This window comes from Camelus bactrianus, chromosome 14 (assembly GCF_048773025.1).
Source record: "Camelus bactrianus isolate YW-2024 breed Bactrian camel chromosome 14, ASM4877302v1, whole genome shotgun sequence".
Lineage (NCBI taxonomy): Eukaryota > Metazoa > Chordata > Mammalia > Artiodactyla > Camelidae > Camelus > Camelus bactrianus.
Window position 1 is genome coordinate 9,395,312 of NC_133552.1, and position 27,665 is coordinate 9,422,976.

Below are 27,665 nucleotides of genomic sequence, written 5' to 3' on the forward strand. Positions count from 1 at the left end.
CAGGCCTTTCCCTTAAAAACTAAAATTGTAAGCATGTGCTCATCTCGGGACTTTTGCATTTCTTTCTGTAGCTGTGGTCACTCTTTCTGTAGTTAGCCACATGGCTTGATTCTGCATTTCATTCAGGATTTTGTTTATGACATCTTATAAAAGAAGTCTTCCTTGATCACTCTAAATAAAATAGTACTCCTTTGATAACCATCAATGACTGTCTCCCTACTTTGCTAATTTTTTACAGCACCAGTCTGACATTTTTTACTTGTTATTGCCTCCTTCCACTTGAATTTAGCCTCAGCTTCAAGAAAACAGAGACCATATTTTTTCTCTTACCTTATTGCTTTATCTTCAGCACCTAAAAGTGTGCCTCCTTCAATAAATGTTTGTTAAATTGAATTAAATAAATGAAAAGCACTTGCATTTTTATCTGATTACATAGAAAGAATACCTTTTTCATTTTTCTAAGATTAATGTCCACAGATTTTTATTTCTAAATAATCATCTGCCAGGTAAATATTATAGATAAGGTTCCATTTTTTATTTTATCATCAACTAAAAACAAGTTAATGGTTAACTGTCACTTAGCTTTATCTCCTTGTCTTAGAAGATGTAAATTAGTTACCAAAAAGGTAGTCTAATGAGTGGCCTCCTTATTCATCACATTTAGATTGTTTCATGAAAAACTCTTAAGGTATTTTTGTTTTGTTTTATTTTGCCAGAATGTGAGTTTGAAAAAAAAGTTAGAGGTAATTGAATGCATTTATTATTTGTTATTGTGGTTAACAAAAATTTGATTCAAAGAGCTTAAACATTAAGGAATCATGCTTGCTAATGTAACTGGAGGTCTAGCCATAGGTGGCTTATCATTTGTAGTCCTGGTAGGAAACAGGTGCCACATTCAAACTTGGTTATCGAGAAGAGTTTGATGCAAGGCTCTTTAAAAAGTTGTGACCGTTAAGGGAAATTAGCAAAGTCTGAAGAGATGAGAGGAGTGAATGTTTAGCATAACTCATATAGAAAGTTATTGTAACTACAGGAGAAGTGTGGTCTTTAATAAAAGAATACAGTGTATTGACCTGAAGGGGTGAAACCAGGGAAATGAACCACAAACATCATTTTCTTCCTATCCTTTAATTTCCCGCTGGAGTTTCCAACTAGTCAAACCCAACTGGAAGCCAGTAGACAAGGGAGTCTCCCCAGCACAGAAATAGGATGGGAAAGATTGGAAAGTGGAACGGTGCCGTCAGGAAAACATATCTAGTGAGTTGGACTTCAGGGTTTGGTTGTCTGAGTCTCAGTTATATCATTAGAGACCCAGGTTTTCTTTTTTCAATATCTCTGCTCTGCTGTCTGCAGTTATGATTTTTTGCTATAGCTACTATCCTTTGCGGTTACATACAAGCTTGCCAGGTGGATTTGATTCTATAAGCCTTCATATCCAGATGGAAACAGAGAGCGTCTTTCTCCCAATTACTGAACAAGGTCCTTCCCTCCAACTTGATTGATTAGCTTAGGTCTTGGCCTACTTTGAACCAACTGTTGTCATGAAAAGTTTGATGATGGTCTTTGAACTAATTGCTGTCTGCCTCTGCCCTCCCCTGCCAGAGAACAACAGTACCCATAAGTTACTCACATTGGGTTAGGCTCTTTGGACCTCAATCTTGGTGTCCTGGGAGGAGCAAAATGGATAATGAAGATCAGCTACTTTTAGATATAACTCTACTAATTAAAATTTCCCACACTTTGCTTAATATATAATGCATGTTCTCTCTCTCTCTCTCTCCACACACACACACACACACACACACATACTGAATTCTATAGAAAACATTTCTAATAAAAATGAGTATTTCTGGCAATGCATTCTATTGTGGGCTGCTCTAAGTATGGGAAAGACTTCTTTTTACTGAGTAACAATTTCTCTCTGTAAAATCCATTGCTCCTTTTTGGTTTAGTTACTTCAGGAGTAGATGTTATATATAATTGTTTTTTCTAGCTTTTCAGATTCTACTTCCAAATATGTTTAGTTGTACCTTATGTAGTACTTTTTGCAAATTATGTACTGTTATCACACAAAGTAATGTCATACAGTTTAAATTCCATAGCTTACACTTTACAGATTTATAAATGTAAGTTGTCCAAGTATAAATTTCTTTTGAAAATGACTTTACTTGAAAAAATGAAACCAAATATCAAAATAAAAAATATTTTAAAGCAGTCACAGTAAACACATGAAAACAGAAATGAACATCCTTCTCTCATTCGCTTCTAATCTGAGTTTTGTCTTACCTCTTCTGTTCTTACTCTATTCTTGAATTTGACATGAATTCAGTTCAACACTTACTGAGGATTTATGGATAAAAGATGAATAAGATAGTGTCCTTTTTCATATCATGAAAGAAAGGTATGTGAGCAACTAACAGTAATACAAAGCAGAAGGAATAAGTGCTACATACTTACAGGTAAAAGTGACATACTATTGAAGTGAACATCCACTTTATGCCTGGTAGGATTTTGAGTTGGCCAATTAAAAAAACAATTTTAGAAAAACATTTCCTGAAGATCAATTTTAGAATTAAAAATTGTTAACCAACAGCATTAAATGCTATGAAAAATGGGAATTTTTTAGTAATATGGAAGCCCTCATGTGATGACTCTAGCATATTTTTCAGTAATATGGAGAAAGTTAAAAACTTGTTTCCAGATTATGAATTACTTCCTGAAATGAATGTGTCAATAATGGTCAGTCTGATTTTATATCGCTTTTGTTTACAAACACATTACAATTTTTATAGGCTAAAATCTGATCTATAACACTATTTAGGAACAAGTTCTAACTGTTCTATTTCTCGGTTTTAAGCATGAAAGTAGAATGTATTATACAATGTTCTTGAAATCATTATTACTGAATAAAAATAGAATGTATAAGATAAGCTATATGAAATCATAACTGGTGAAGAAGCTGGTTGAAGGTTTAAATAACCCATGCTCTCTTATTTAATTTTATTCTCCTATCCATAAATAAAATATTTTAGAATTTAAAAGTATTATTTTTCACTAAAGTTCCTTTAAAGTGAGGGCCCTATCTGCTTTTTTTAGCTCAAACATTTGTCTTTGTCTCCTGTCCCCCTTTTAATAACAGCTATTTGTTAGCATCATTTCCTCCATCTTAGGAAATTTTCATGTGAAGTTATGATCTAAGGCTTGGTTTGAATTTTGTAGGACTGTTGCATATCTACTCACCATCATGTTTTGTCAGACACACAGCTGCTAGCACAAAATCATTGCCAGCCTTATCATACTTCAAACTAGTTAAGTGCTACCTTCTCAGTAAAACCTTAAAAAGTCTAAAGGTTAAAAACCACCTTTCCACAGATTTTCTATCCACTTCGTGTTCTTTTTATGCACTTACCATATTTAATATGTTACATATTTTGCCTTTTTATTTATTTGCTGTAATTCTCTACTGTCTCTTCACTTAGAATGTCAGTTCTACCAAGACAGGATTTTTTTTCCTCAGTTTTGTTTAACTGCTCTTTTTACAATGCCAAGGAGAGTACGTGGCAAATACTAAGTGCCCAACATGCATATTTTCTGAGGGACTAAATGAAAAGCATTGAACTCTGCCTTTAAAGAAAAGGAAATGGATGTGAGGGTTTTACAAGTTGAAGGAGCATGATAGAGAAAGGCGGTGAAGCAGCCTGGTGTGCACATGAAATTGGCCCAAAGAAGTATTTTGTTTGACTCAGTGAAAAGTGTTTTAGTTTTGAATTTTATTTCCTTTAAGTACCTTAGGCAGGCCTCACTACTCTTTATTGTCTCCTGCCCTAATTCATGCATTATTGTTAACCACTTGCATATCGTAGTCATTTGAGTTTGTGACCCCTTATGTGGAGGTATGTAAATGCGTGGCACGTGTAGGTCAATTTTATTGCGTTGCCCTTGTTACGAGCATGATGAATGTAAGCAGGTCATATGGGAAATAAAATTGGTAAGACAACTTAGTCCCTTTTGGATCTTAATTCATCCTATACTGATATTTGGACTTCAATCCATGGATCTTGGAGATAAAGATGTGATGTTACCTGTGCTTTAGGGTTGAGTGGTAGGTGATTCTTTACCCTAGGGAGGATGGTGATACTACAAAAAGATCACTAGCTAACAAAAAAGAAATTTTTCATAGGAAGATATATTTAAATTACTAGTTTTTACAAAGAGCATTTCCACTATAATATTTTCTCTGAAATTATACGCTAGGGTAACATTGTCTAGTTAAATATAATGCAAGCCTAATATGTCATTTAAAAGTTTCTGATAAGAAATAACAGATGAAATCAATTTTGATCATGTATTTTATTTAAACTAGTATATCCAAAATATTATCACTTCAACATAAACTTAACAACAAAAAGAATAGTAGATATTTTGCATTATTTTTTTTCATTCGAAACCTTAAAAATCCAGTGCATCCACACTTACAGCACATATCACTTAGGACTAGCTCCATGTCAAGGGCCCAGTAGCCACCTATGGCTAGTGGCTACTGTATGGGACAGTGCAGCTTGAAGGTTTGGTTTGAATTTTGGGAAATCTGTTGTTTATCTAACTACCATTGATGATAGGTTATATATTGGTGATGGTAGTTGAAAATTCTTGATGAGAGTACTTAGCTTAGAGATAGGGTTATATAAAGCTGTAGAAGCATAAAAATATAATCTAGGGAGAGTGTATTTATGAAGAGAAGGCCAAAGAAATAATCTTCAGTAGTTTCCATCTTTTAAACAAAAGATGCTGAAGAGTAATATGAGGGTCATGAATGCCAAGGGAGGCAGTATTTCCAGGAGAGTGAGATCTGCTTTTTCAAATAATGGATTTGAAAGGCCGGGGAGGTTTTATGCGAAGCCAGATGCATTGCGTTCATCCCTGTGAAACTCAATTTTATCTTTTGCAAGAAAGGTTTTATTGGAATGGTAGGGTCACTTTATTTTCACTTTGGTTTAGAGCTAATGAAAGCACTTCTCTTTCCCTAGTTCTGTGTGTGTGTGTGTTATCATGATAGTAATTCCACTCCATTTTAATTTTCTTTGTCTAAGATCTTACTTGTTAGTAAATTTCTACACAAATGAAATGAAATTATTTTTATTTGCAACTTATTTTATTTCTTTAGCTTGAGTTGAGAGTGGCGTTATTTAACCTGAGTTATTTATCTGCAGTTGTCCTCGAAAGAACTTCAAATAATAAACTAACATTTAGAGAACTATCTTAAAATTCTAGGTTTCTAAATCTAATTAAATTTTGAATAGCAAAGAAAGTATAGAATGTTCTATTCTCTATTTATAGTATTAAGAAAGGTGTTATGACAAATTTGTATGTACTTATTCTAAGTCAGCAGTTTTACAGTTTGATAATCTGTATATTTCCAGCTGGAATTTCTGTTTTCTTTCTTTAGTCATCAAGAGTTCATATAACTAGAGCTGTCCTGGAGCAATTTTTATCCTTTGCAAAATACCTTGATGGTTTATCTCATGGAGCACCTTTGCTGAAGCAGCTTTGTGATCACATTTTATTCAACCCAGCCATCTGGATACATACACCTGCAAAGGTACACACTTTATTATTATTCATTTTATATTAGTGTAATGTTATAAATTATATATGTAAGTTCTAGATATTAGACCTAGATTATACAGTAGAAAACATTTGGGGAGGTAATAGCTCAGTGGTAGAGTACATGCTTAGCTTGCACAAGGTCCAGAGATCAAACCACAGTACCCCCATAAATATAAGTAATTAAATAAATATATTACAAACCTAATTGCCCCTCGAAAAAGGAAAAAAAAAGACAAATTTAAAAAAAGAAAATATTTGGATTTTTCAGTTCTTTTGATAGTCAACCAGAATGCCTTTTAAATAAACCAAATACTATTAATAGAAATATCTAGGGTCTATTTGTTCAAAGTATTCTTTCTTTGTATAATAAATTTTGTTGCAGAACCAAAAAAAAAAAAAAGCAGTTGTATTAGGCCGTACCAAAATACAAAATGGTAAATATGTAAATATTAAAATAAAATGAAACTATAGTTAAAAATTGTTTCCTTATGGAGTGATGAGGAAGTTCTGGAACTAGATAGTGGTAATGGTTGCTCATAAAAAGGAAAAAAAAAAGTTGAAGCCTTATTTCTTACCTTATACAAAAGTGAACCCCATTTAAATTTAAGACCTAAATTTGAAAAGTTAAAAACTGTAAAACTAATAGGAGAAATTGTTGAAAGATATCTTTGCAGTTTGGGGATAGTCAAAAAGTTCTTAAATATGACCTTCAAAACCTTTCTATTTAGGGGAAACAATTAATGCATTTGATGATATCAAAATGAAAGATTTTGTTAAATGACCTTCAGAGATAATGTTAATAAACAGATGATAGGTTAGGAGGTGCTTTTTACAATGTCAAAAATTATCAGGACAAAAGGGAAACATTGAGTATGAACGCTAAATTAGACCTTAGCATTGTGAAAGAGTTAAATTGACTGAGTGGAGGAATTGTATTATGGTCTATGTAGGAGAATGTCATTATTCTTAGGATATTTACACTGAAGTATTCAGTAGTAAAGTGTCTGAATGTCAGCAACTTCCTTTGAAACATTTCATCAGAATATATTTATACAACTATATATAATATCATAGAAATAAAGCAGATATGGAAAAATATTAACAGTTGGTAAATTTGTTATGATGTAAACAATTTTTTTGTTAGTCTGAAAATTTTCAGAATAAAAAGTTGGAGAAAATATCAATAAATAAAATTCATAATAGACAAGGAACTCTTGAAAATCAACTCTAAAACGGTAAAAAATAATTGGATGTAATGACTGCATTCTGAAGTCATTAGATGTGATTCATACCTTTCCAAGAAAGAGAATCTGGTACACTGGTTATTAAATAAAGGAAAAGAGAAAATAATAGATAACTAGTTAGATTATGATAATTGTCATTATTATGGCTGAAAAATTGCTTGTATTGTGAATATAGAGTTTATATCATGATATGTAGAAGTATTTGTTTTAAAATAAATATATACATACATTTTTTTCTAAATATCAACAAAATTTTTATTATTTTGCATACCTAAATTTAGACCTTTTATATTCTGGAAGAAGTCAATAATGAGGGACATTTTTTATGAATTTGAGCTGCCATATAATCTTCAAATCTCCCACATAACCTTGGTTAGATAATATTTAAGTTTTACTTTTAAACAAAGTTTGTCATAGTAATTGTGCTAAAACTCAAACTTGAAATTTGTTCACTCTTTAAACAAGGTGTTTAAACTTGCCTTCTGTTTATTTACATGGTTAGATTCTGATACTGTGGCAATAGATTAAGAAGATCTGAAATTACATAAACTTGTAGGATCTATGACAACAGTATATTCTAAGTATGATGTAGCTGACTAACATTAAGTTCTGTTCCTTTGAACTGCTGCACTGTGCTTTGATTAATCTCTTTAGTCTAGTTGGCCTTTTAAATAATTTGATATATCAGATACTTCAATGGAATTATTGAATCATTTAAATTATTTTATTAATAATTATTAGATTACCTTTATTAAAATAAATTTTATTATAATGTGTTGATTGTAGATTATTTTTAATGCAAATAACATTTAGTAAGTAGTTATTTTTAATCTCATAATAAATGATTCTCGGCCTTTAATAATTTGCATTTAAATTAGAATAGAAGGTATATTTGTAATATAAACACTTCAGGCATTTTAACTTTATTTTAATGCTTTGTTCATATTCTGTATTAGGTTCAACTTTCCCTGTACACTTATTTGTCTGCTGAATTTATTGGAACTGCTACCATTTACACCACTATACGCAGAGTAGGAACAGTATTACAGCTAATGCACACACTAAAATATTATTACTGGGTCATTAATCCTGCTGACAGTAGTGGCATTACACCCAAAGGTTTAGGTAAGTACAATACTTCTTACACTGTACTGTGATTGCTCTGTATCCTGAGTGCTATTACAGTGAACAGATGTGCATGGTTATGAAATTAACTCTGACCTGTTGTCTTTCTTATGTAGTAGACTGGTATATTGAGAATTTATTGTGGTGAAGAAGCTTATACCTTTGGTATTAAATTATTTTTTGGAATAAAGGTAGGTAAAATAAATAGCCTATATGGTTGTTGTGATTCAGGAAGATAACATAATATTAAAAACAGATGAATGATGTTGATCATAGCCAATGTGTTCTAATACAGTTGTTTAAACATTTTGGGATTGTTTCCTTTCTTTATATGTTTTCCCTAAACTTTACTCTTTGTTCCAAGTGTAGTAGAATCTAATTTAATTCTTCAAAGTAGTGTGTTGTTTTAAAAATATTGCCAGTTTTCCTAATTATTTGAGCATGTATTCATATAAAATAAAATAATATAGAAGAAAAAATTATTCATAACCCAAACCCCAGGAACAGTTACTATTACAAGTTTGGTGTATGTGCTTCTCCTATTCTTTGTTGCATAAACATGTGAAATATTTAAACTCTTTCACAGAATTTAAATTTTCTTGTTTTCTTCTTGTGTTTTTTTCCTCAGCTCTACATAGTAATCTAAGGGGATATACCATTTACATGTTTCTAAAGTTTTGATTCTATAAATAATGCAGTGATCTATTCCTTTGTAATTATTCACCTCATCTTTGATTTGTTTACAATTACTGAGAAATGGCTTCATGACAAATATTGTGAATTTTTTCAGAAATACTGTACTAGCTTACAGTTTTCCCCAGCAGTACATTAGGGTGCTTTTCTCAGCATACTCATAATAGCATTGAAAATTACAATTTCATAAAAATTTTTTTGATAAGGAAAAATCAAATTTCACTATTTTAGTATTCACTTATTATTACTTTTATGTCTTTCATTTTATCAATGTGACTTTAAAATTGTGTTATTTACACTCAAATCTATATTCTGTCATTTATGGCTTTTTCCTTTGCTTGTATTTATTCACTTATTTATTTAAATTTTTTATTGAAGTATAGTCAGTTTACAGTGTTACATCAGTTTCTGGTGTACAGCATGATAGTTCAGTCATACATATACATACATATATTCATTTTCATATGCTTTTTCATTATAGGTTACTACAAGGTATTGAATATACTTCCTGTGCTATAGTATAAACTGGTTGTTTATCTATTTTATATGTTGCTCTCTGCAAATTCTGTACTTAGTATCTGCAGATCTCGAACTCCCAATCCATTGCTTCTAGATTTAATAATGTCTGAAATTAACTTAATACTTACCATGAGTTGGAATCTATGCTAAGTACCCTACATGTTAATTTTTTTGAATCATTTATGTGTAATATAATTATATATACATAAACATATTTATAAATACACATAGGACCATATCTATCTATAATTATGTTGTAAATATCACTCCCATTTTGTATGTTAGGAAACTGAAAGTTGATACAAAGTAACAGATCTAAAATCTAAATCATGTCTATTGATTCAGAGCCCTATTTTTTAAAATTACACTCTGATAGAGTTTTCTCTACTCTAGACAAATCATATATTCACACATATTCATTTATGGTTCAAAAAATTAATTTTTAATTTACAGAAAAGTTGCAAGAATTATACAAAGAATTCTTACATACCCCCACCATATTTCTCAGTATTCTACATTTTATCATGTAGAAACCATTCTATTTTTATATAAACAAATATGCATATTTTTTCTGAATCAATTGAGAATAAATTATAGATATGGTACCCTCTTACTCCTAAATAATGTTTATTTCCTAAAAAGTAAGGGCACTGTCTTAGATAATGAAGGGCAACTGTTAAAATCAGGTAATTAATATTAATACACTACTATCATCTAATCCAAAAATCCCATTCAAATTTCACCAATTATTCTAATAATATGCTTTCTAGTCTTTTTTTCTTTCCCTGAATCCCAGTCGAGGATCATATGGGATTTAGTTGTCTTGTCGCCTTAATGTTTTTCAGTTAGAATAGTTCTTTTTGTAAGTCCTTGTCTTCCATAGCCTTGATGTTTTTGAGGAATATTGGCAAATTTTCAGACTGTCCCTTAATCTGAATTTATTTGATATTTCCTCATGATGACTCAGGTTTTTCATTTTTGGAAGGAATCACACAGAAGTCATACAAGTTCTGTGTCGTTGTTACCATGTCAAAAGGCACATGATGTTGAGTTGTTTTATTACTAGGGATGTTAACTTTTGGTGTCTACCAGGTTTCTTTACTATAAAATTCCACTTTCTCCTCTGTAATCATAAGTACTGGGTGGAGAAATACATGGAGACTATGTAAATATCCTTTTCTTCAACAAACTTTTACCTGCTGGTTTTAGATCTTGATGACTCTTGTCAGAATTGATTTTTACTGTGATGGTTGTCAAATGGCAACATTTTCTAAGATATTTATTAATCTGGATTCTGCCATAAGGAGGAATTTATTTTTCTCCTTCATTTACTACTTTATTTGTTTATTGGTTTAGTCTCAGTGTAAATTTCATGGATTTCTGTTTTATTTGGTATGTTATATCAACAGTTGGCACACTTTCTCTGCAAAGGACCAGACCATAAATATTTTAGGGTTAGGAAGCCATAGATCTCTGCTACATGTGTTCAGCTCTGCCACTGTATCGGAGAAACAGCCACAGACAGTATGTAAATGAATGGGTGTGGTTTGTTCCAGTGAAACTTAAAAAACAAGCCACTGCAAGGATTTAGTGCAATGTCTGTCCCCTCAGTTGGATCATTATTTTGATGTTCAAGTTGTATGAGATCTGGCTTCTTCTCTTAGGAGCTCCTTCACTTGAGTTCTTGGGCCTTTATGACAAATGTCTATAATTTTTTAGTACTTGCTTGCTTTCTGGTGCAAGATATTTTTGGTTCATCTTATATTTTTCTTATCTCAGTTCTGGAATTAGCCATTTTTCCAAGAAGCTTGTTTTGTAGATATGTTTTTTTGGAAACCAAGGAAGGTCTGGGTTATAGGTGTATTTATTGTGTTTATTGCTCTCTGGGTGTCATTGCTTCTAGGCATTCTTGTTGGACAGATCCTGAAAATACAAGCTTAAATGCATATACATATATATACACACACACACGTATATATATATACATATACATATATACACACATATATGTATACACACATATATATGTATACACACATATATACACACACACATCTAAACTGATCTCTGTTAATAACCATGAGTTCATACCAGTATCTTCAATTCCAATCCAAAACCCATGGTTCAGTCTAGCTTCAAATTTACTACATTTACAGCTTTCTTCCTTCAAAAGTGAGAAATCTGGCTCCTATTATCTTTAATATTTTTATATATTTACTTATTCTACTTTATGAAACCAACATTCTGACATGTGACCCATCACCTTCTCAGCTTTGACATTGCTAGTTGGCTCTGACTGTCTTCAGCTCTGACACTGAATAGCCCTTGTCACCTCCTCAACCCCATTTCTTTCTTTACTGCTGATCATACTACTTGCCAAAAATCTGAAAATAATATTTATATTCTCTGATTGTATTGAAATTGTACAGAATTAATACTAATAAGTGTAATTATAGTGAATATAACTTAAAGAATTCCGTGATATCCCAACATAATCGCATTAAGCTTATTGTTAAATAATAATAATAAGTGGAATTTTTTTTTTCCTTTTATTTTCTGTTTTATTTCTAGATGGTCCCCGGCCATCACAAAAAGAAATTATATCACTGCGTGCTTTTATGCTACTTTTCCTGAAACAGCTTATATTAAAGGTAAAACGATTTTACTTAATTAAAAATTACAATATATTAAGTGAAAAGAAAATTTTGGCATAGTTTAAATCATTACTGTAAGATTAGTAGTAACTACCTTTAATGCATGAATTGCTTTCAAAATCTTAGTGTTAACTTTTGTTGAGCTTCACTTTTTGTTAAATCTTTGAGATCCTTCATATGGGTGTAGCAGAAATGGATGAGGAACATATGCATGAAAATTGAGCATATAGATTTTATTCTAGTAAATGACCTGTGTCCCTGTTTGAGAAGGTTTACATTATGTATTTATCACAGTAGGATTTTTAAAATATTAAGATAAAGACAAATAGAAAGTAAAGGCAAGTACACAGCAATTGACATTGTAACGCTTTCTGGTAATTTGCATTATTTTAAGAAAAGAATACATGGTTAGAAAGTAGTAATATAAATATAATAAATGATCAAAATATAATAATTTTTGAAAGTGAAAGTCAATCAAATATTAGCAATGTTAGAATAGATACAATTTTCTAAATATTTACTTATTTAGCTTATAATAATATAGCCTATGAATTATGAAATATCTAGATATTTTAATTAAAACATCACTACTTCTATTCATATTTTCTTTTAAAGTGATCATTTTGATGCCTGTCTTTAATTAAAAATTTAATTTTAGATTTATATTAAGTGATTCTTTTTAAAAATTAGGATCGAGGGGTCAAGGAAGATGAACTTCAGAGTATACTAAATTACCTACTTACGATGCATGAGGTAGGACATGGCCTGGGTCTTCTGTTTTAACAATTTTATTCAATGCATGAGAAAACATTTATAAAAAATAAATATTGATGATCCTTATTATGCAGGATGAAAATATTCATGATGTGTTACAGTTACTAGTGGCTTTAATGTCAGAACACCCAGCCTCAATGATACCAGCATTTGATCAAAGAAATGGAATAAGGTATGATTATAACATTAGTGTTATTAATGGACTTTAAGTACAATTGTGCTTCCTAGAATAACCCCTATTGAATTAACTTTTAAGTAAATATAGCAAAATCTTACACGTAAGAAGGGTATAGAGGGAGAAAGGTGTTATTAATTCTCTAATACTCACTCAAGGAAACTGATGTAGTGTATAGAAAATGGGTCTCAAGTCTCAAGAAGGGTAATTATATTGTTGTTGCTATAGTAAAGACATTTCAAGTAGTGGAAGAGCAGATTTTTTTTGCAAGAAGACAAGAGAGAGCACGATATATTTCAGCAAAAGAGAGTTCAAGAATATTCTGAATTTAGTTAGGCTCAAGAGTTAGATAGTGGCCAAATTTGGAAGATCTATGTAATAAATAGTAAGATGTTTAGGCTTCATTCTGTTGTTGATGAAAATTAAAGATTTGCTCAGTTTTCCATTTTGCTAGATTTACAATCAACAGTGTGGAAAATGAGTTGCAAAGGGACAAAACTGATGTAGCAGGATCAGTAGAGGGAGTATTTCATTTATCAGTGGGATAAATGGGAGGATGTGCTAGTGCAGTAGCAGTGCAATTGGAATAATGGAGAGAAAGTATTTTGGAACAAGAAGCCAAAATCAAAAGAATTGAGAACTAGGTGATTGTAAAGTAATTATGTAAATGAGTAAAACATAGTTTCTTGGTTAGTATTTTTATGAACTTAAACCTATAACCTAGTCCCTTAGGGATTCTCCATTTTTATTTTTCTGGAGTCTGAGTTATTTGAATAAAGAAGAAATCTAGGTTATGCCATGTGCGCCTCAGTGAACTTACACAGGTTATGAAAAGTTTGGAAATAATATATCAGTAAATGTGGAGGGATTTTATTAGTGCTTCTTTTACTTGTCCATTTATATCAGCAAATAATAACTTTATAGTCTAGAAGGACTTCCTTTTCAAATCAGAGAAGCAATCACTTTATTTCTATATGAATATTCAGTTTGTGAATCACTATTACCTTTGAGTTTATAACCAATGGGTTATTTATTTAAGAGAATTATACATTTAATTACTAACAACTACAAGTATTTTATTATTGTGTGGTTAAACTATATGCAATTGCTGACACTTAACTGATTTTACCAAATAATGATAATTTCATACTGTTCAGCCTAATAATATAATACATACATACAATTATACTCATTCTTAAATTATATTTAGATAGAACACATAGTATATCCTTGAACTTAGATCTAGTACCTGCTTTATTTATGTTAACTGATCAATTAAGGAATCAATTGAAAATACACTCATCACCCTTGTAGATGATACTAACTTTAGATTGATTAATAATGGTGAAGTGCAGAAATAACATTATTTTGACACACTGGAAGTAATAATCTTACAGGAGGACTGAAATAGTATTTTAAATGTATAAAATAAAAGAATTGATTAAGGACAATGAATACAAAGGCCTTGTTACTCATGTTTGGCACCAGCTGAACATGCCACATTGTTACCAGGGTGTTCAGAATAGTCACAAAGATGGAAAATTTGCTACTTCAGTTTTTGCACTTCAAAACAATGTGAAGAATGTAGGCTCTAGTTTAACAGATGGAAAAAATTGGCCTATGAGATAGAGTATTTAAAATTCTATCTTAGAAAATAGATATTAAAGGGTAACAGTTATATAATTCATACACATGCACTTATTTTGTTCTCGTGCTATTTTAACTGGACTTAAGGAAGAGCTTGTGATAATACAACACTGAACTGAATATTAAAAATGTGATGTTTTTATATCTGAAAAACTTTAAAGAAAAGATTAGACAGTTTCTGGTTTCACATAGTTTAGATCATTTTCTGACTTGAATATAGGAATCTGGAGCAAATGAATTAGAATTGACCTATCTTATCATAAATAAGTAGTCATTAACTGACTTGTCAGTAAATTTCCTATTCATTCTGTAACTTGTTTTGTAAGAAACACTTGTCTAGTTGTGAAGAAAATTCTTTGTAGCATAGATGTCTGATGGCCTTAGATGTTTTCATATTTTAAATGTTAAATCATAGTTTCTGTTGATCCTTTTAACTCAAAATTATTTCTAGAGAATGGGAATTCTGTGTGAGTGTCTTATTATATATCCGAATATAGCCACATTTTTAGGCTGTGAGGTTTTACTTTGATTCTCAAGATTACTTTTGCTGTTAAATGTTCTTTCTTATGATTTCCTGAATATTTCTTTTTTGACATGTATAACTTTTCTATCCTCATATTTGTGTTTTTTTCATTATTGATATTGGTCCTTGAAAGATCTGAAAATAGATTTCAGTATAAATATATATTCATTTAGAAATTTGAGGCTTTCAAAAAATTTATCTTCCAAAAGAAATAATCACTCTTGAGTTTACTTCTTCTCATAGTCTATTCTTCAGTAGAGTAATACAAAAAAGAGAAGCATTATCAATAATATTTTTAATAGTATAAGATACTGATAAATATAAAATAGATGTCATTAACTTTCAGTTATTTGTTCCCCTTTGTTAATGTCACTGAAATGTTAGGAAAATTATACTACATCTTCTTTTACGAGCTTTTTTTGTTCAGCCTAGATTACTTCACCTTCAAAATATAAATGATGTTTTATTTTTTAAAAGTATAAATGACATTTTTAAAAAAGACATTAATAGAATAAAACTTGTCTTATTTTGTAAAAGTATTTAATAGAATAATGCTCAACCACTGCCACCCTCAAAGAACCTTCTTAAATTATAGAATTAGTTGCAAAAGAATATAGTGTTATTATTGCTCCCTTCTACTTTATAGAAAAAAATATTTGCTTTTTTTTTTGAAAAACTATGGGATGAAATTTCTAATGTACTTCTAAATATTATAATGAATATGACCCTGCTTTCATATAGAATTTGAAGTGACTGTATATATTAGGTTAGGTCATGTGTTAGAAGAGACTTTTTTGCCCAATGTAACAGAAAACTTCTCTAACTAATTTAAGTAAAATCAGAATAATGTGTTTATTATAGAAACACATTAGGGTAGGAACCAGGAATTGGAAAGCTGTGAGGAATCATGTTTGCTTTCTCTGCTACTTTCTGTGTAGTGCTTTATTCCTTCTGTGTATAGACGCCTTTGTGAACAAAACAAGGGTGTCCTATAGTTCCTATTTTAAATCATTTCCTAATTCAAGAGCCTAGCAAAGACTAGATATTGTTTCTCAGAACTCATTCCAAATTCTCAGAAAAGCAAAATTATTGGTCAGATATGTACCTATGGTCTAATTAGCCATAACCAAGAAAAAAGATCATCACGTGCATATGTCAGGGGAAATTAATGGAAGAAGAGATGTGACTTAACTAAGCATGGGTCTTAAAATTGAAAATTTTGTTCACTGTGCTGGAAGGCAATACTTAAGAACAACCAGTCACATTGTCCTTTTGAGTATTTATTTGAAGGCCAAATTTAAAGAAAAATTAATATGCTTATTTTTAACTTCTCCAAAAAATTTAAAATCCTGAGAGATATTTTGTTTTATGTGTTTATAATTTATTTGTAAAGTATACAGTGCTTGTGTTTTTAATATTTATAAGTGCTTAAAAGATCATTCACCTCTATGTTTTAGGGTAATCTACAAATTGTTGGCCTCTAAAAGTGAAAGTATTTGGGTTCAAGCTCTGAAGGTTCTGGGATACTTTCTGAAGCATTTAGGTCACAAGTAAGTTGGTATTTTTCATAATGAATTATAGGAATATCTACTAAATTGCATTTTTACTAGTTTTGTATTTAATGTAAATATGAATTTGGAATTATCTTACAATGGAAAATAATAGCTTCTTGTGGTAGAAGTTTTAAAAATGTTTTATAAAATAATATGTTTTTCATAGTAGATTATAGGACAAAATTACATTTAAGTAATATAGTTTATTCCTATTTGCCTGCTGGAAAGAAGTGTTGTTCTTTTAAGGATATAATAAAATATTTTATCAAATAAAACAAAGCACATAGGGATATGATTTCAATGAAAACTTTCTTGACACATGTATGTATGTTGAGGTCTCCCTGAGAGCTGCTATTTTGCTCACATGCTAAGTAAATATTTAATATTTGTTTGTATTTTTTTCTAACGTTGAGGCTTATTGTGATTTGAAGATCCTACAATATCTCTTTTTTCTACCAAAGTCTAGAATTTAGATACTTTTTAAAACCACCTGCTGACATAGTGAGTGTTTTTCATACTATGTTGTCCTGTGCATGAATAGTCTTGTTTAAATCCGTTTTCTATACAAATGACTTCAAGAAGGTAGTGTTGCCATTTAGTATTGATAAGTGGGGTTTCTCTCAGAACTTTACTGTTGCCAGTTCTTTTTGCTATTTTTGAGTTACCAAGAGTTTACTGATGACACTGTTGAAAACTGCACTACATTCAGATAAAACATCTCTAACATGCTAAATAGTCTAGAAGAATAGATGTTATTTTCATTTTGGCATCAAATCAATAGTCAAGTAAAAGAGAATAGAGATATTATAGGGGATAGTACAACGAGTCCAGGGTTGTAGAAAAGAGTCATGTGTATATGAAGACCTATAAATACACTACGTGGTAGAATACTGAGAGTAAGAGCATATCACTTTTTATGTGAAGAGATTAGGATCATGCATTTAGCTCTGTTAAGTAAAGGAAATTGCGTGGAAATAATAGAGGATTCTAGTCCTAGTTACAACTTTTTAAAATATTGTCAAGAAAACACATTTTAAAATATAGAAATGTGGAAAAGATAAACAAAACCAACTAGTACACGAAGAACACTCACTGGAAAATATTCCCATGGAATACATAATAAATATGAATTAAATTTTTACCATAAGTAAAAAATAAGTGAATTCCTTCTGATGAAGGGCAGCTACTAAACAGAATTTCAAGAAGTTGGAAGAAATGGTAGAATGACATTGAAGTGTTCTGTCATGAGCTACAAAACTTTTGAAAAACTTTGAGGAAAAAACTATCTCGCAAATAAAAATGAAGTTGGAAGAAACTCAAGGAAGAGAAACTCTGCGGGTAGCATACTAAGATACTCAGAAGATAAAAATGAAAACAAAGCAAATAATGTGTGTGGATGAATGTATAAGGGTTCAGAAGGATTAAAGAGCAAATGATTGATACAAAAAGCACAGAAATCCAAAAATGGCATAAATGAAATTTCCAAATAGGAAAAGTGCAAGTGTAACTAAAGTAAATATTTAAAGCTATAATTCATGGAGGTCCTAATATAGACTTTGCCACCTGTATTAAAAGGCATACTTTTGTGCCCTTTTAATGTACCAGAAAAAATTTTCCTGGAATGGACAGCATGAAAATACAGGATTTAAATATAAGTTTTTAATAAAATCCTTTGTTCTGCAATGCACAAATTAATGGGAAAAATTTGAGTCTGGCCTTAGACTTCTGTACAATGACCTTCAATATAGAAAATGTAGAGCAACAACCATAAGATCCTCAAGTGAAGAAAATGGAAGCCGAGATATCCTTTATGTAAAAAAGGTGCTGCCAAACAATTTTTAACCATATGATGAGCTGTTTTTCTGAATAATTCTTTAGAAAATTGCTGGGGGATGAAGTTCAGCCAGTAAGGATTGACTGGACAGACTACAGCTAAGTACCACTGGTGAACACTGAATTAATTTAACAGTAAAACTAAGGCTGAAACAAATGTTTGAGTTAGAGTGACATACCAGAATTTCCTTTTTATATGCCCTAATAAGGTAAAAATGCTATAATTATAATCAGTTGGAAAAAGACTAGGGAAAGGAGAGTAGTTCAAAGAGTCAGGATATCCTATAAGCTGACAAATGTAATATTAGAAATGTAGGCCTACTGAATAAAATTTGATGGTTTAAGAGAGGGGAAAAATAAAGAGTAAATATACTGAGTTTATCATTGCTCATGGTAGGGAAATATACTTCCTAATAAACACATAGAGGACTTCTTATTTCTTTATAGTTCCAAAGATAAGCAGTTAAACAAAATTGTAATGCTGTCAAAATATTAAAAAAAAAAAAAAGGGTATGAACAAAACTGAGAACAATGCATGTAATGGAAGTTTTTAAAAATCTATAGAAGTCAGGAAACATAACATAAAATGTGACATATCTAACAGCAAACATATCTGCCATAAAATAAATGTAGAAGTTTTTTAATTACTTTAAATGTGAAGTTTTTTGATAAGAAAAATATCACAGTTGATCACAGTGATAAAACCCAGTTCTAAATGCAAGAAAGATACTAAAAATCAAAGTGATTTAGAAAGTCTGAAAATAAAAGGATGAGTAAAAAGTTATACTATGTAAATACAAATGAAAAAAAGCAGGAATCATGATCCTAATATTGGGCAAATTAGAATTCAAGCTGAAATGCAATAAACATTATAAAGAAAGACACTTTATAATATTAAAGCTTGAAACTTTGATGAAACAGAAATTATAGGAGAAATACACAATCAATGATAACTTAAAACATTAAAACAAACTTTAATTCATCCCAGCCCATACAAAGTCAAGGGAGAGAGAAATCTAAATAATAAGATAAATCTAATTAATATAGTTTGAACTCAATACCACATTAATAAAGAATATAACTTCAAGTACTCATGGAACCTTTATGAAAATTTGACATGGTGTAGTAAGCATCAGAGAAAAATTCCAAAATATAGAAACAAGCAGACAAGATTCTCTTATTAACATGCAAAAAAATTAGACAATAGGAACAAAATCAGACAGCAAAGTTTCTTCTACCTTCACATTTAAAATTTATTAAACTTTTGTGTCAAATAGAAATTGCAGGATTTTTAGAAAACAACTTCAAAAAAATCTGTGGGATACAGCTAAAGAAGTGCTTAGAGGAATATTGTAGCTTTGGGTAAATAGAAAAGAAATACAGAAAAAAAGAATTATAATGTAAAAGTTAGACAAATATTAACAAAAACTGAAAATAATAGGAAAGTAGGAATTATTCAGAAGCTGGAAAATCATTTAAAAATCTGATTTTTAAAAATCATGATAGAAATGGATAAAGCATCATTAAGTCAAAAAAGGACAAAAATATGAATGTACAAAATAAATGATAATCTTCATAATTAGTGTAGAAACTGAGGAACTTAAAAGAATCTTACATGATAACTTTGCATAGCCTTCCCTCGAAATTGATAAGACAACCAGAGAAAAAATATGCAAAAGATGTAAATGAATAGTCTGTAGGGGAAAATATACATGGCACATAAACATTTAAGAATAGCTGAATTCTGCTTGTAATAAGGGAAATCTAAAACTAAAGTAAGACACCATTTTTCACATATTAGATTGATAGAAATCTCAAAATTCAACCTCCATCTCTGTTAGCAAGTTTGAAGGAAGAGCAAGCATCTCACACATTGCTAAGTGAAACATAAATTAGTATAACCCTATGTGGAGTACAGTGTATTAATTTTGATCAATATCTGTCAAAATTACAAACATTTATACTCTTTAATCCAGCAGTTTATCACTTGCATGCATGTGAAATGATGGCTATTAAGATTTATTCAATGTTGTTTTGTTTATAGTGGTAAATGTTATCAGAAATCTTAAATTTCCATTAATTAATAGGGGGTTTGTTAAAAATAAGTTATGGTTCATTTTTAAAATAGAATACTATGCAGTTATAAACAAAACTAATGAGATAATTCTTTATATATAGGTATCACAACTATATTGTTAAAAGTTAAAAATAACTAGTATAAATGAGTATGTATTGGATGCTATTTTGTATAAAAAAGAGAATATGAGAATATAATACTTCTTACACTTCTAGTGAGAAAGTCTAGTAGAATTCATAAGAAATAAGAATCAAGAGTAGTGGCTTCTAATGGGAAGTTGATAGAAATGAAGATGGATGTGGATTGTGTTAATATTTTAATCATGTGAATGTTACCTGTAGAAACAATTTTTCAACAAAAACATTATTTAAAAAAACTACAAATATTAAAAGTAAAAAGCAACTTAAAATCTTGGAAAATTTTTCAGTAATTATATATTAATGGAGTTAGATTGAGTAAAATCAATGAAGAGTTGTCTACTGGAGCAATTATGGAGCAAAAGGACGAAGGCTAACACTGAAATGTTAATTTAACTACTTAGCTACACAGTCCAAATGATTCCTATCAATATGATTGTGAAGTTAAATTTAGTTCAAAAATAACACATAAAAGAAAGCATATACAGCTTGATGGTTAAATGAGATAATTGGTTAGTAAAATACACATAGTTCATGGCTCTCAAGTTGGAGAACCAATGAAGTACACATTAGGTTTGGATCCTGGCTTCGCTACATGTTTTTTGAGTGGTCTTAGAAACTTCTTTGATACTCAGTTTTTACCCTGTAAATGAATAAAATTATTCTGCCTCTCATATTGAATTTTAAGGATAAACGATATAGTAGATGTAAAGAGGTCACAGTATATTGCCATGTGTTAATCTGAACAGTTAACAGAAAGGTAAGAGGTACACTCAGTGCAGTTTTGATAAAATCAGAACTTTTCAAGACAGATGAGTCTCAGTGTTCTGTTGTGGTACCAGCAGAGAAAAATGACAACTGATGAGGGTTCTTTCTCCCATGGGAATGACAGTCAGCTGAAGAACTATGTTAGGGGCCAAGGTAAAGACTAAAAAGCAGCAAATCCTGAGGGATGTTTTGATCTCAGAGATTCCTACCTACTATTCTCTCCCTCTCCCCTGCTTCCCACCTTCTGAGAAATCTTAACGTTGGCTTCTATGTAAGTTACCACTGGAAAGCCAGGTGAATTTCCCTGTCCTTGAACTCGTGGGAGTATAAGGATATTGGCATGCTGGGATGCTGGCTTCAGGACTTAAAGCACGCACGCTAAGTTTTATACTACAGGTCAGTTTTTTAGAGGAATCTTTGCCTTACAGTGCCTGCAGGGATCTCATCATGTAAAATTCACAGCAGAGAGATCTGAGTGCAACAATGTGAAAATGAAAAATAGCTAGTTTGAAGGAGCATGGCAACCAGAGACAAGATAAGAATCATCAAATTAGGTACTCAGTGAGATAGAACTAGTGTGGAGGCTGTGGTGGAACCTTTAAATTTTATTTTTGAAAAGTGCATTTGAAATTCAAGTAGAGCACCAAAGGTGATATTCTGCCTCTTATGTCGTGATATCATGAATTAGTGAACTGAACCGTCTCAATGCATGGACCAAAAACATGAAATAAGAGGAAAGGTAAAGGCATAGGAGACTTAACGTGTAACTAATACAAATTCTTAGAGAAGAAAGATGATGGGTGAAACAAGATATCCTGAAACACTTGTACTACTAAAAACTTAGAAAAATCACAAATCCTTTCAGATGTATAGCTGGGTACACAAAAGTAAGGGAGAGTCTAATGTGCCAAAAATGAATTTCAAACATAATAGAAGACACAATTCTTAAGAAACAAGATCATATTGAAACAAATCTTTCAGCTTTTAATAAAAAATCTAAAGTAACTTCTGGAAATGAAAAGGTACTAACTAAAATTAACAGCTCCATGGGCATGTTAAACAGATTATATAGAATTTAAGAAAGAATTCGTGAACTGGAAGAAATGAAGAAATTACAAAGAAGCAGCACCAAGAGACAAAGATGACAAATAGGAAAGGAGGTTAAAGATATAGACAAAGAATGAAAGAGTTCATGGAATAAAATACTTATGAATAAATTTAACCAAGGAGGTGAAAGATCTATATACTGAAAACTGTAAAACATTGATGAAAAAAAACTGAAGAAGACACAGACAAATGGAAAGATACACCAGGCTCATGGATTGGAAGAAGTGATATTGTTATAATGTCCATTCTTCCCAAAGTGATCTACAGATTTAATGTGATCCCTATCAAAATTCCGAAGGCATTTTCCATAGAAATAGAGCAAATAATCCTAAAATTGGTGTGGACCACAAAAGACCCTGAATAGCCAGAGCAATCTTGAGAAAGAACAAAGCTGGAGGCTTTATACTTCCTGATTTTTAAATTGTAATCCAAACTTACAGTAATCAAAACAGATGGTCTTAGCATAAAAAAAAATAAATCAATAGAACAGAATAGAGAGCCCAGAAGTACACCCATGCACATGTAGTCAATACTTTATGACAGAGGAGCCAAGATATACAATGAGGAAAAATAGTCTCTTTAATAAATGATGTTGAGAAAATTGGACAGCCACATGCAAAGTAATGAAATGAGAACTCTATATTACACTTTAGGCAAAAATTCACTCAAAATGAATTAAAGTCTTAAACATAATACGTGAAAACATAAGGGGTAAGCTCCTTGTCTTGGCAATGATTTTTTGGATTTCACAACAAAAGCAAAAGTAAACAAGTGATTATGTCAAACTAAAAAGTTTATACACAGCAAAGGAAACTTAACAAAATAAGAAAGCAACCTACTGAATGGGAGCAAACATTTGCAAATCATATCTCTTATAAGGTATTAATATCTAAAATATATAAAGAATTCATACAACTCAGCAAACAAACAAGCAATTCAAATAAAAAGTAGAAGATATGAATAGATATTTTCCCATAGAAGACATACGAATGACCAACAGGTACATGAAAATGTGTACTAAGGCAAATCTAAACCACAATGAGATATTGCCTCATACCTGTTAGAATGGCTAGTACCAAAAATAACAAGTGATAACAAGTGTTGGTGAGTTTGTAGAGAAAAGGAGATACATGTAAACTGTTGGTGTGAATGTAAATTGGTGCAGCCAGTATGGAAAACAGTATGGAGTTTCCTCAGAAAATTAAGAATAAAACTACCATATGATCCAGCAATGTCACTTCTGGGAATATATATATATCTGAAGGAAATAAAATCACTATCTCAAAGAGATACCTGCACCCCATATTCATTACAGCGTTATTTACAAATATCTGGGACATGGAAACAACCTAAGTGTCCATTGATGGATGAATGGATAAAGAACATTTGGACACTTAGGTTGTTTCAGTGTCTTGGCTATTTGTAAATAATCCTACAATTAACATGGAGTTGCAGATCTCTCTCTTTCTATATATAAAATGGAATATTATTCAGTCATAAAAAAGAAGGCAATCCTGTCATAGACCATAACTTGGATGGACGTTTAGGGCTCTATACTAAGTGAAATAAATTAGTGAAAGACAAATACAGTATTATCTCACTTACATAAGGAATCTATGAAAACAGAACCCATAGAAACAGAGAACAGATGAGGGTTTCCCATAGGCTGAGGAGTAGAGAATGGGAGAAATGAGCAGATGTGGTCAAAAGGGACTACCTTCCAGTTGCAAGTAAGATAAATGAGTTCTGGGGATGAAATATAAAGCATGGTGGCTATACTTAACAATACTGTATTGTATATTTGAAAGTTGCAAAGAGAGTAGATCTTAAATGTTTTCATCACGAGAAAAAATTTTGCAACTATGTAACCATCACAGTGTTAACTAAACTTATTGTGGTAATCATTTTGTATTATATACATACATCAAATCATTATGTTGCACACCTTAAACTAATGCTATGTTGTTATATGTCAATTATATCTCAGTAAAGCTGGGGAGGATGGAACTGATAGGCGGCAGTAACAAATGTACCAGTCTGTTGGGAGGTGGCAATACGTACATGGTATACATGGAGCTGGCCAGGGGTATATGGGAAATCTTTATACTGTTCAATTTTTGCTCAATTTTTCTGTGCACCTAAAACTGCTCTAAAAATTAAAATCTGCTTAAAAGCATGTGTGTGGGTAGAAGCTGATAGGGAAATAAGAAACTAAGAAAATATGTAGTTGTATTGGAGGGGTGTGAATGAGGAGAAAGGGGTATGAGTTGGGTGTGAAACATCTTTGTATCTTTTTATGTCGTCATTATTTTGTAAGTGCATTTGCAGACATTCTCCAGAATACATTATAGGTTGGGCTGTAATAGGTTAAACAAGTTTCAGTAAACCTGAGAGAACTGAGATCAAACAAAATATGTTCTTTGGCTACAACAAGATTTAATTAGAAATCAACAGCAGAAAGAGATTTGAGGGATTGCTAGATATTTGGAAAGTAAACAGCACACTTCTAAGTAACATCTGAGTCAAAAAAGAAATCACAAAGAAAAATAGAAAATTATTTGATTTGAATAAAAGCAAAACCACAACACGTAACAGTTAATTGAATCCTCATGCATTGCTGATGGGAATGTAAAATCCTCCAGCCATGTTCCAGGAGGGTTTTCTGACTTCTTAAAAAAATGTAGCAAACACTTAGCACACAACCTGTCATTTCTACACTTAGGTGTCTGCCCAAGAAAAATGGCATCGTATGTTCACATGTATACTTCTGCATGAGTGTTCTTGGTGCCATGCCTTGACAAAGAGCATGGAAGATGTGTATGAGTGCTTTTTCTGTAGGACAGGACTAAAAAAGGTCCACGAGTTTTCTGCTCACATTCCATTGGCTAGAACTCAGTTAAATGGCCACACCATGCTGTAAGAGAGGCTGGAATTATCCTATAGCTGTGGAGAACGCTGTGGAGGAGGCAGGAAGGAAGGAGGTAACAGAAGATTGGTGGTGGCCTAGTCAGTTTATGTCACAGTTGCCAAACAGGGAACAATAGAAAGTCAAGGTAAGAAATGAAATACTGATGGTTGGGAGCCGAGAAGATCCAGATCTTGAAAAGAAGTGACAGGAATGAGAGGCGTGTAGTGATTCCTGGGCTACAGCTCAGTGCTCCAGGAAGCCTTTACTGGAGCCTTCTGTCTGAATTATGTATTTGGTGACGGAGCAGTCAAACGAGCCAGCAGTTAAATGAGCCACAAACACAAGCAGTAACGAGCCCTCTTTACTTTTGTCACATTATTTTGCTTTGTACTTACTTTTAACTATAATTTTAAGTTTTTGATATTCAAGTTTTACATAGATTATTTCACAGACTTTGGACAGAAAGGATTTGAAAAATTCTATGGTGTCTGTGTTAAGGGAAACCCATAATTTTAACCTAATAAAATAACTCCTAGTTACCAGAAATTTGAAAATAATAGCTGTCAACATTTATATAGTATTTTCTAATTTGTATCTCAACGTTTTAGTTTTTGCAGACTTTTTTTGAGAAGTGTTTAAATAGTAATCTTGGCATTTTGGAAGATAGCTGTGCTATGTAAATTGTCAATTCTTTTTATAGATAGAAGTTAGTAAAAATAACTATAGGATTCTGTGTCTGGGTATAGATTTTACTTACTTAGCCTAAAGTCATGTGATTAGAAAATCTAATGTGTTTCATAATATTGTGTTTTTCCCTCTTTTTGTCCAGGAGAAAAGTTGAAATTATGCACACACATAGTCTTTTCACTCTTCTTGGAGAAAGGCTGATGTTGCATACAAACACTGTGACTGTCACCACTTACAACACACTTTATGAGGTAAAAACTTGTAAAATGCGTGATGATAATTTTAAATGTATGCAGTGGAAACCCTCTATGTTATTGGAATAGTAGTTGGTCAGTTAATCTAAAAAGGCAATAATCCTCAAAAAAGATGAACACATACTTACATTTAAAAATTTTGTTTTAAAACATATTCTCATACATTGACTTGCCAGTCTTCTTATGTTGGTCCTAGGCCTTTTCGTTGAGTATGGGTCAGCTGATTGGCTTTGCAGAGTTTTTCTCACATAAATCACACCCATTGTGTATTATATACATTTGTTCTCTCCCTGTCCCTACCCTCTCCCCTTTTCTCTCTCTCTGTTTCTAATATGTGGCAACTGTCAACAATCACCTAGAGTTGAGACTGGGATAAAATGTAGGTAGAATTTTTGTAAATGATGTCTGGAGAAGCTTTAGATCTCATCATTTCAATTCAGAAATTCTTTTCTTAATTATCTCTAATACAACTTGGGTTCAGTGTTTTCTATGAAATGCTTGTACTACTTCCCAGAGTTACTGTTCTCATTTTAAATACCAGTAAAATACTAGGAATGTTCCCTTTTATTGACCTTAATTCTGTTTTCCTGTAACTGATGTTCAGAGGTCCTACTTCTTTTCTCTAGTTCAAGGATTAGCGAACTAGCAACACCTGCCTTTATATGGCCACAAACTAAGGATAGTGTTTATATTTTTTAATGATTGAAAATAATCAAAAAAGAAAAAGAATATATGACATGTAAAACTTACATGAAATTCAAATTTCAGTGTCCATCAGTGTGTTGTTGGAACTTCGCCAGGCTCGCTTCCTTACACACTGCCTGTGGCTGCTTTTGTGTTACTGCAGCAGCGTTGAGTAGTTGCAACAGGGATCCCTTTGCACTGCTGCTTGGTGCAGTTCAGTAACTTGACAATGTTTCACACACCGCCTGTGTTGCCCAACCTAACTTTCTTTTCTTTTTCATACCAGTGCATATCCATCATGTCAAAATAAGAGAAAAGTGGACTTCAGATCTCACACTTTAACATACAGTGCAGTGTGGATTATTTTGTTACAGATGTAGATGGTAAAGCATTGTGTCTGTTACACAAGGACACTCTCGTTATGCTAAAAGAATATTTATTGGCATTGTTAGATTAAACACTCTTAATAATATTCCTAACTCAGAAAAACAATGGCTGGAAAATATAAAACAGTATCTCATCTATGCAGATTTTTTCAAAGAAATTTTTAAAAATGAAATGATTTTGAGGAGTACAGATGCTGAGATTCTAATGGAATTGTACTACAACTTAAAATTAATATGGGACAAATTCAGACTCCTCTAATACCACTTTTTTTTTTTTTTTATGTAAGCCATTGGCCAGATGTAGCTCAAT

At 31.5% G+C, this 27,665-nt stretch overlaps 1 protein-coding gene across 13 annotated transcripts in view; it reads left to right on the forward strand.

Annotated features, from left to right (window-relative positions):
• The window catches only part of NBEA (neurobeachin), a 536,549-nt gene that overhangs the window by 113,324 nt on the left and 395,560 nt on the right, over positions 1-27,665 (forward strand). For all 13 annotated transcript variants that reach the window (XM_074378046.1, XM_074378047.1, XM_074378045.1 and 10 more), the window contains 7 exons: positions 5,447-5,599; positions 7,808-7,976; positions 11,760-11,839; positions 12,533-12,595; positions 12,691-12,788; positions 16,419-16,511; positions 26,174-26,282. In XM_074378046.1, coding sequence (XP_074234147.1) covers positions 5,447-5,599; positions 7,808-7,976; positions 11,760-11,839; positions 12,533-12,595; positions 12,691-12,788; positions 16,419-16,511; positions 26,174-26,282 — 765 coding nt within the window. The remainder of the gene's footprint in view (positions 1-5,446; positions 5,600-7,807; positions 7,977-11,759; positions 11,840-12,532; positions 12,596-12,690; positions 12,789-16,418; positions 16,512-26,173; positions 26,283-27,665) is intronic.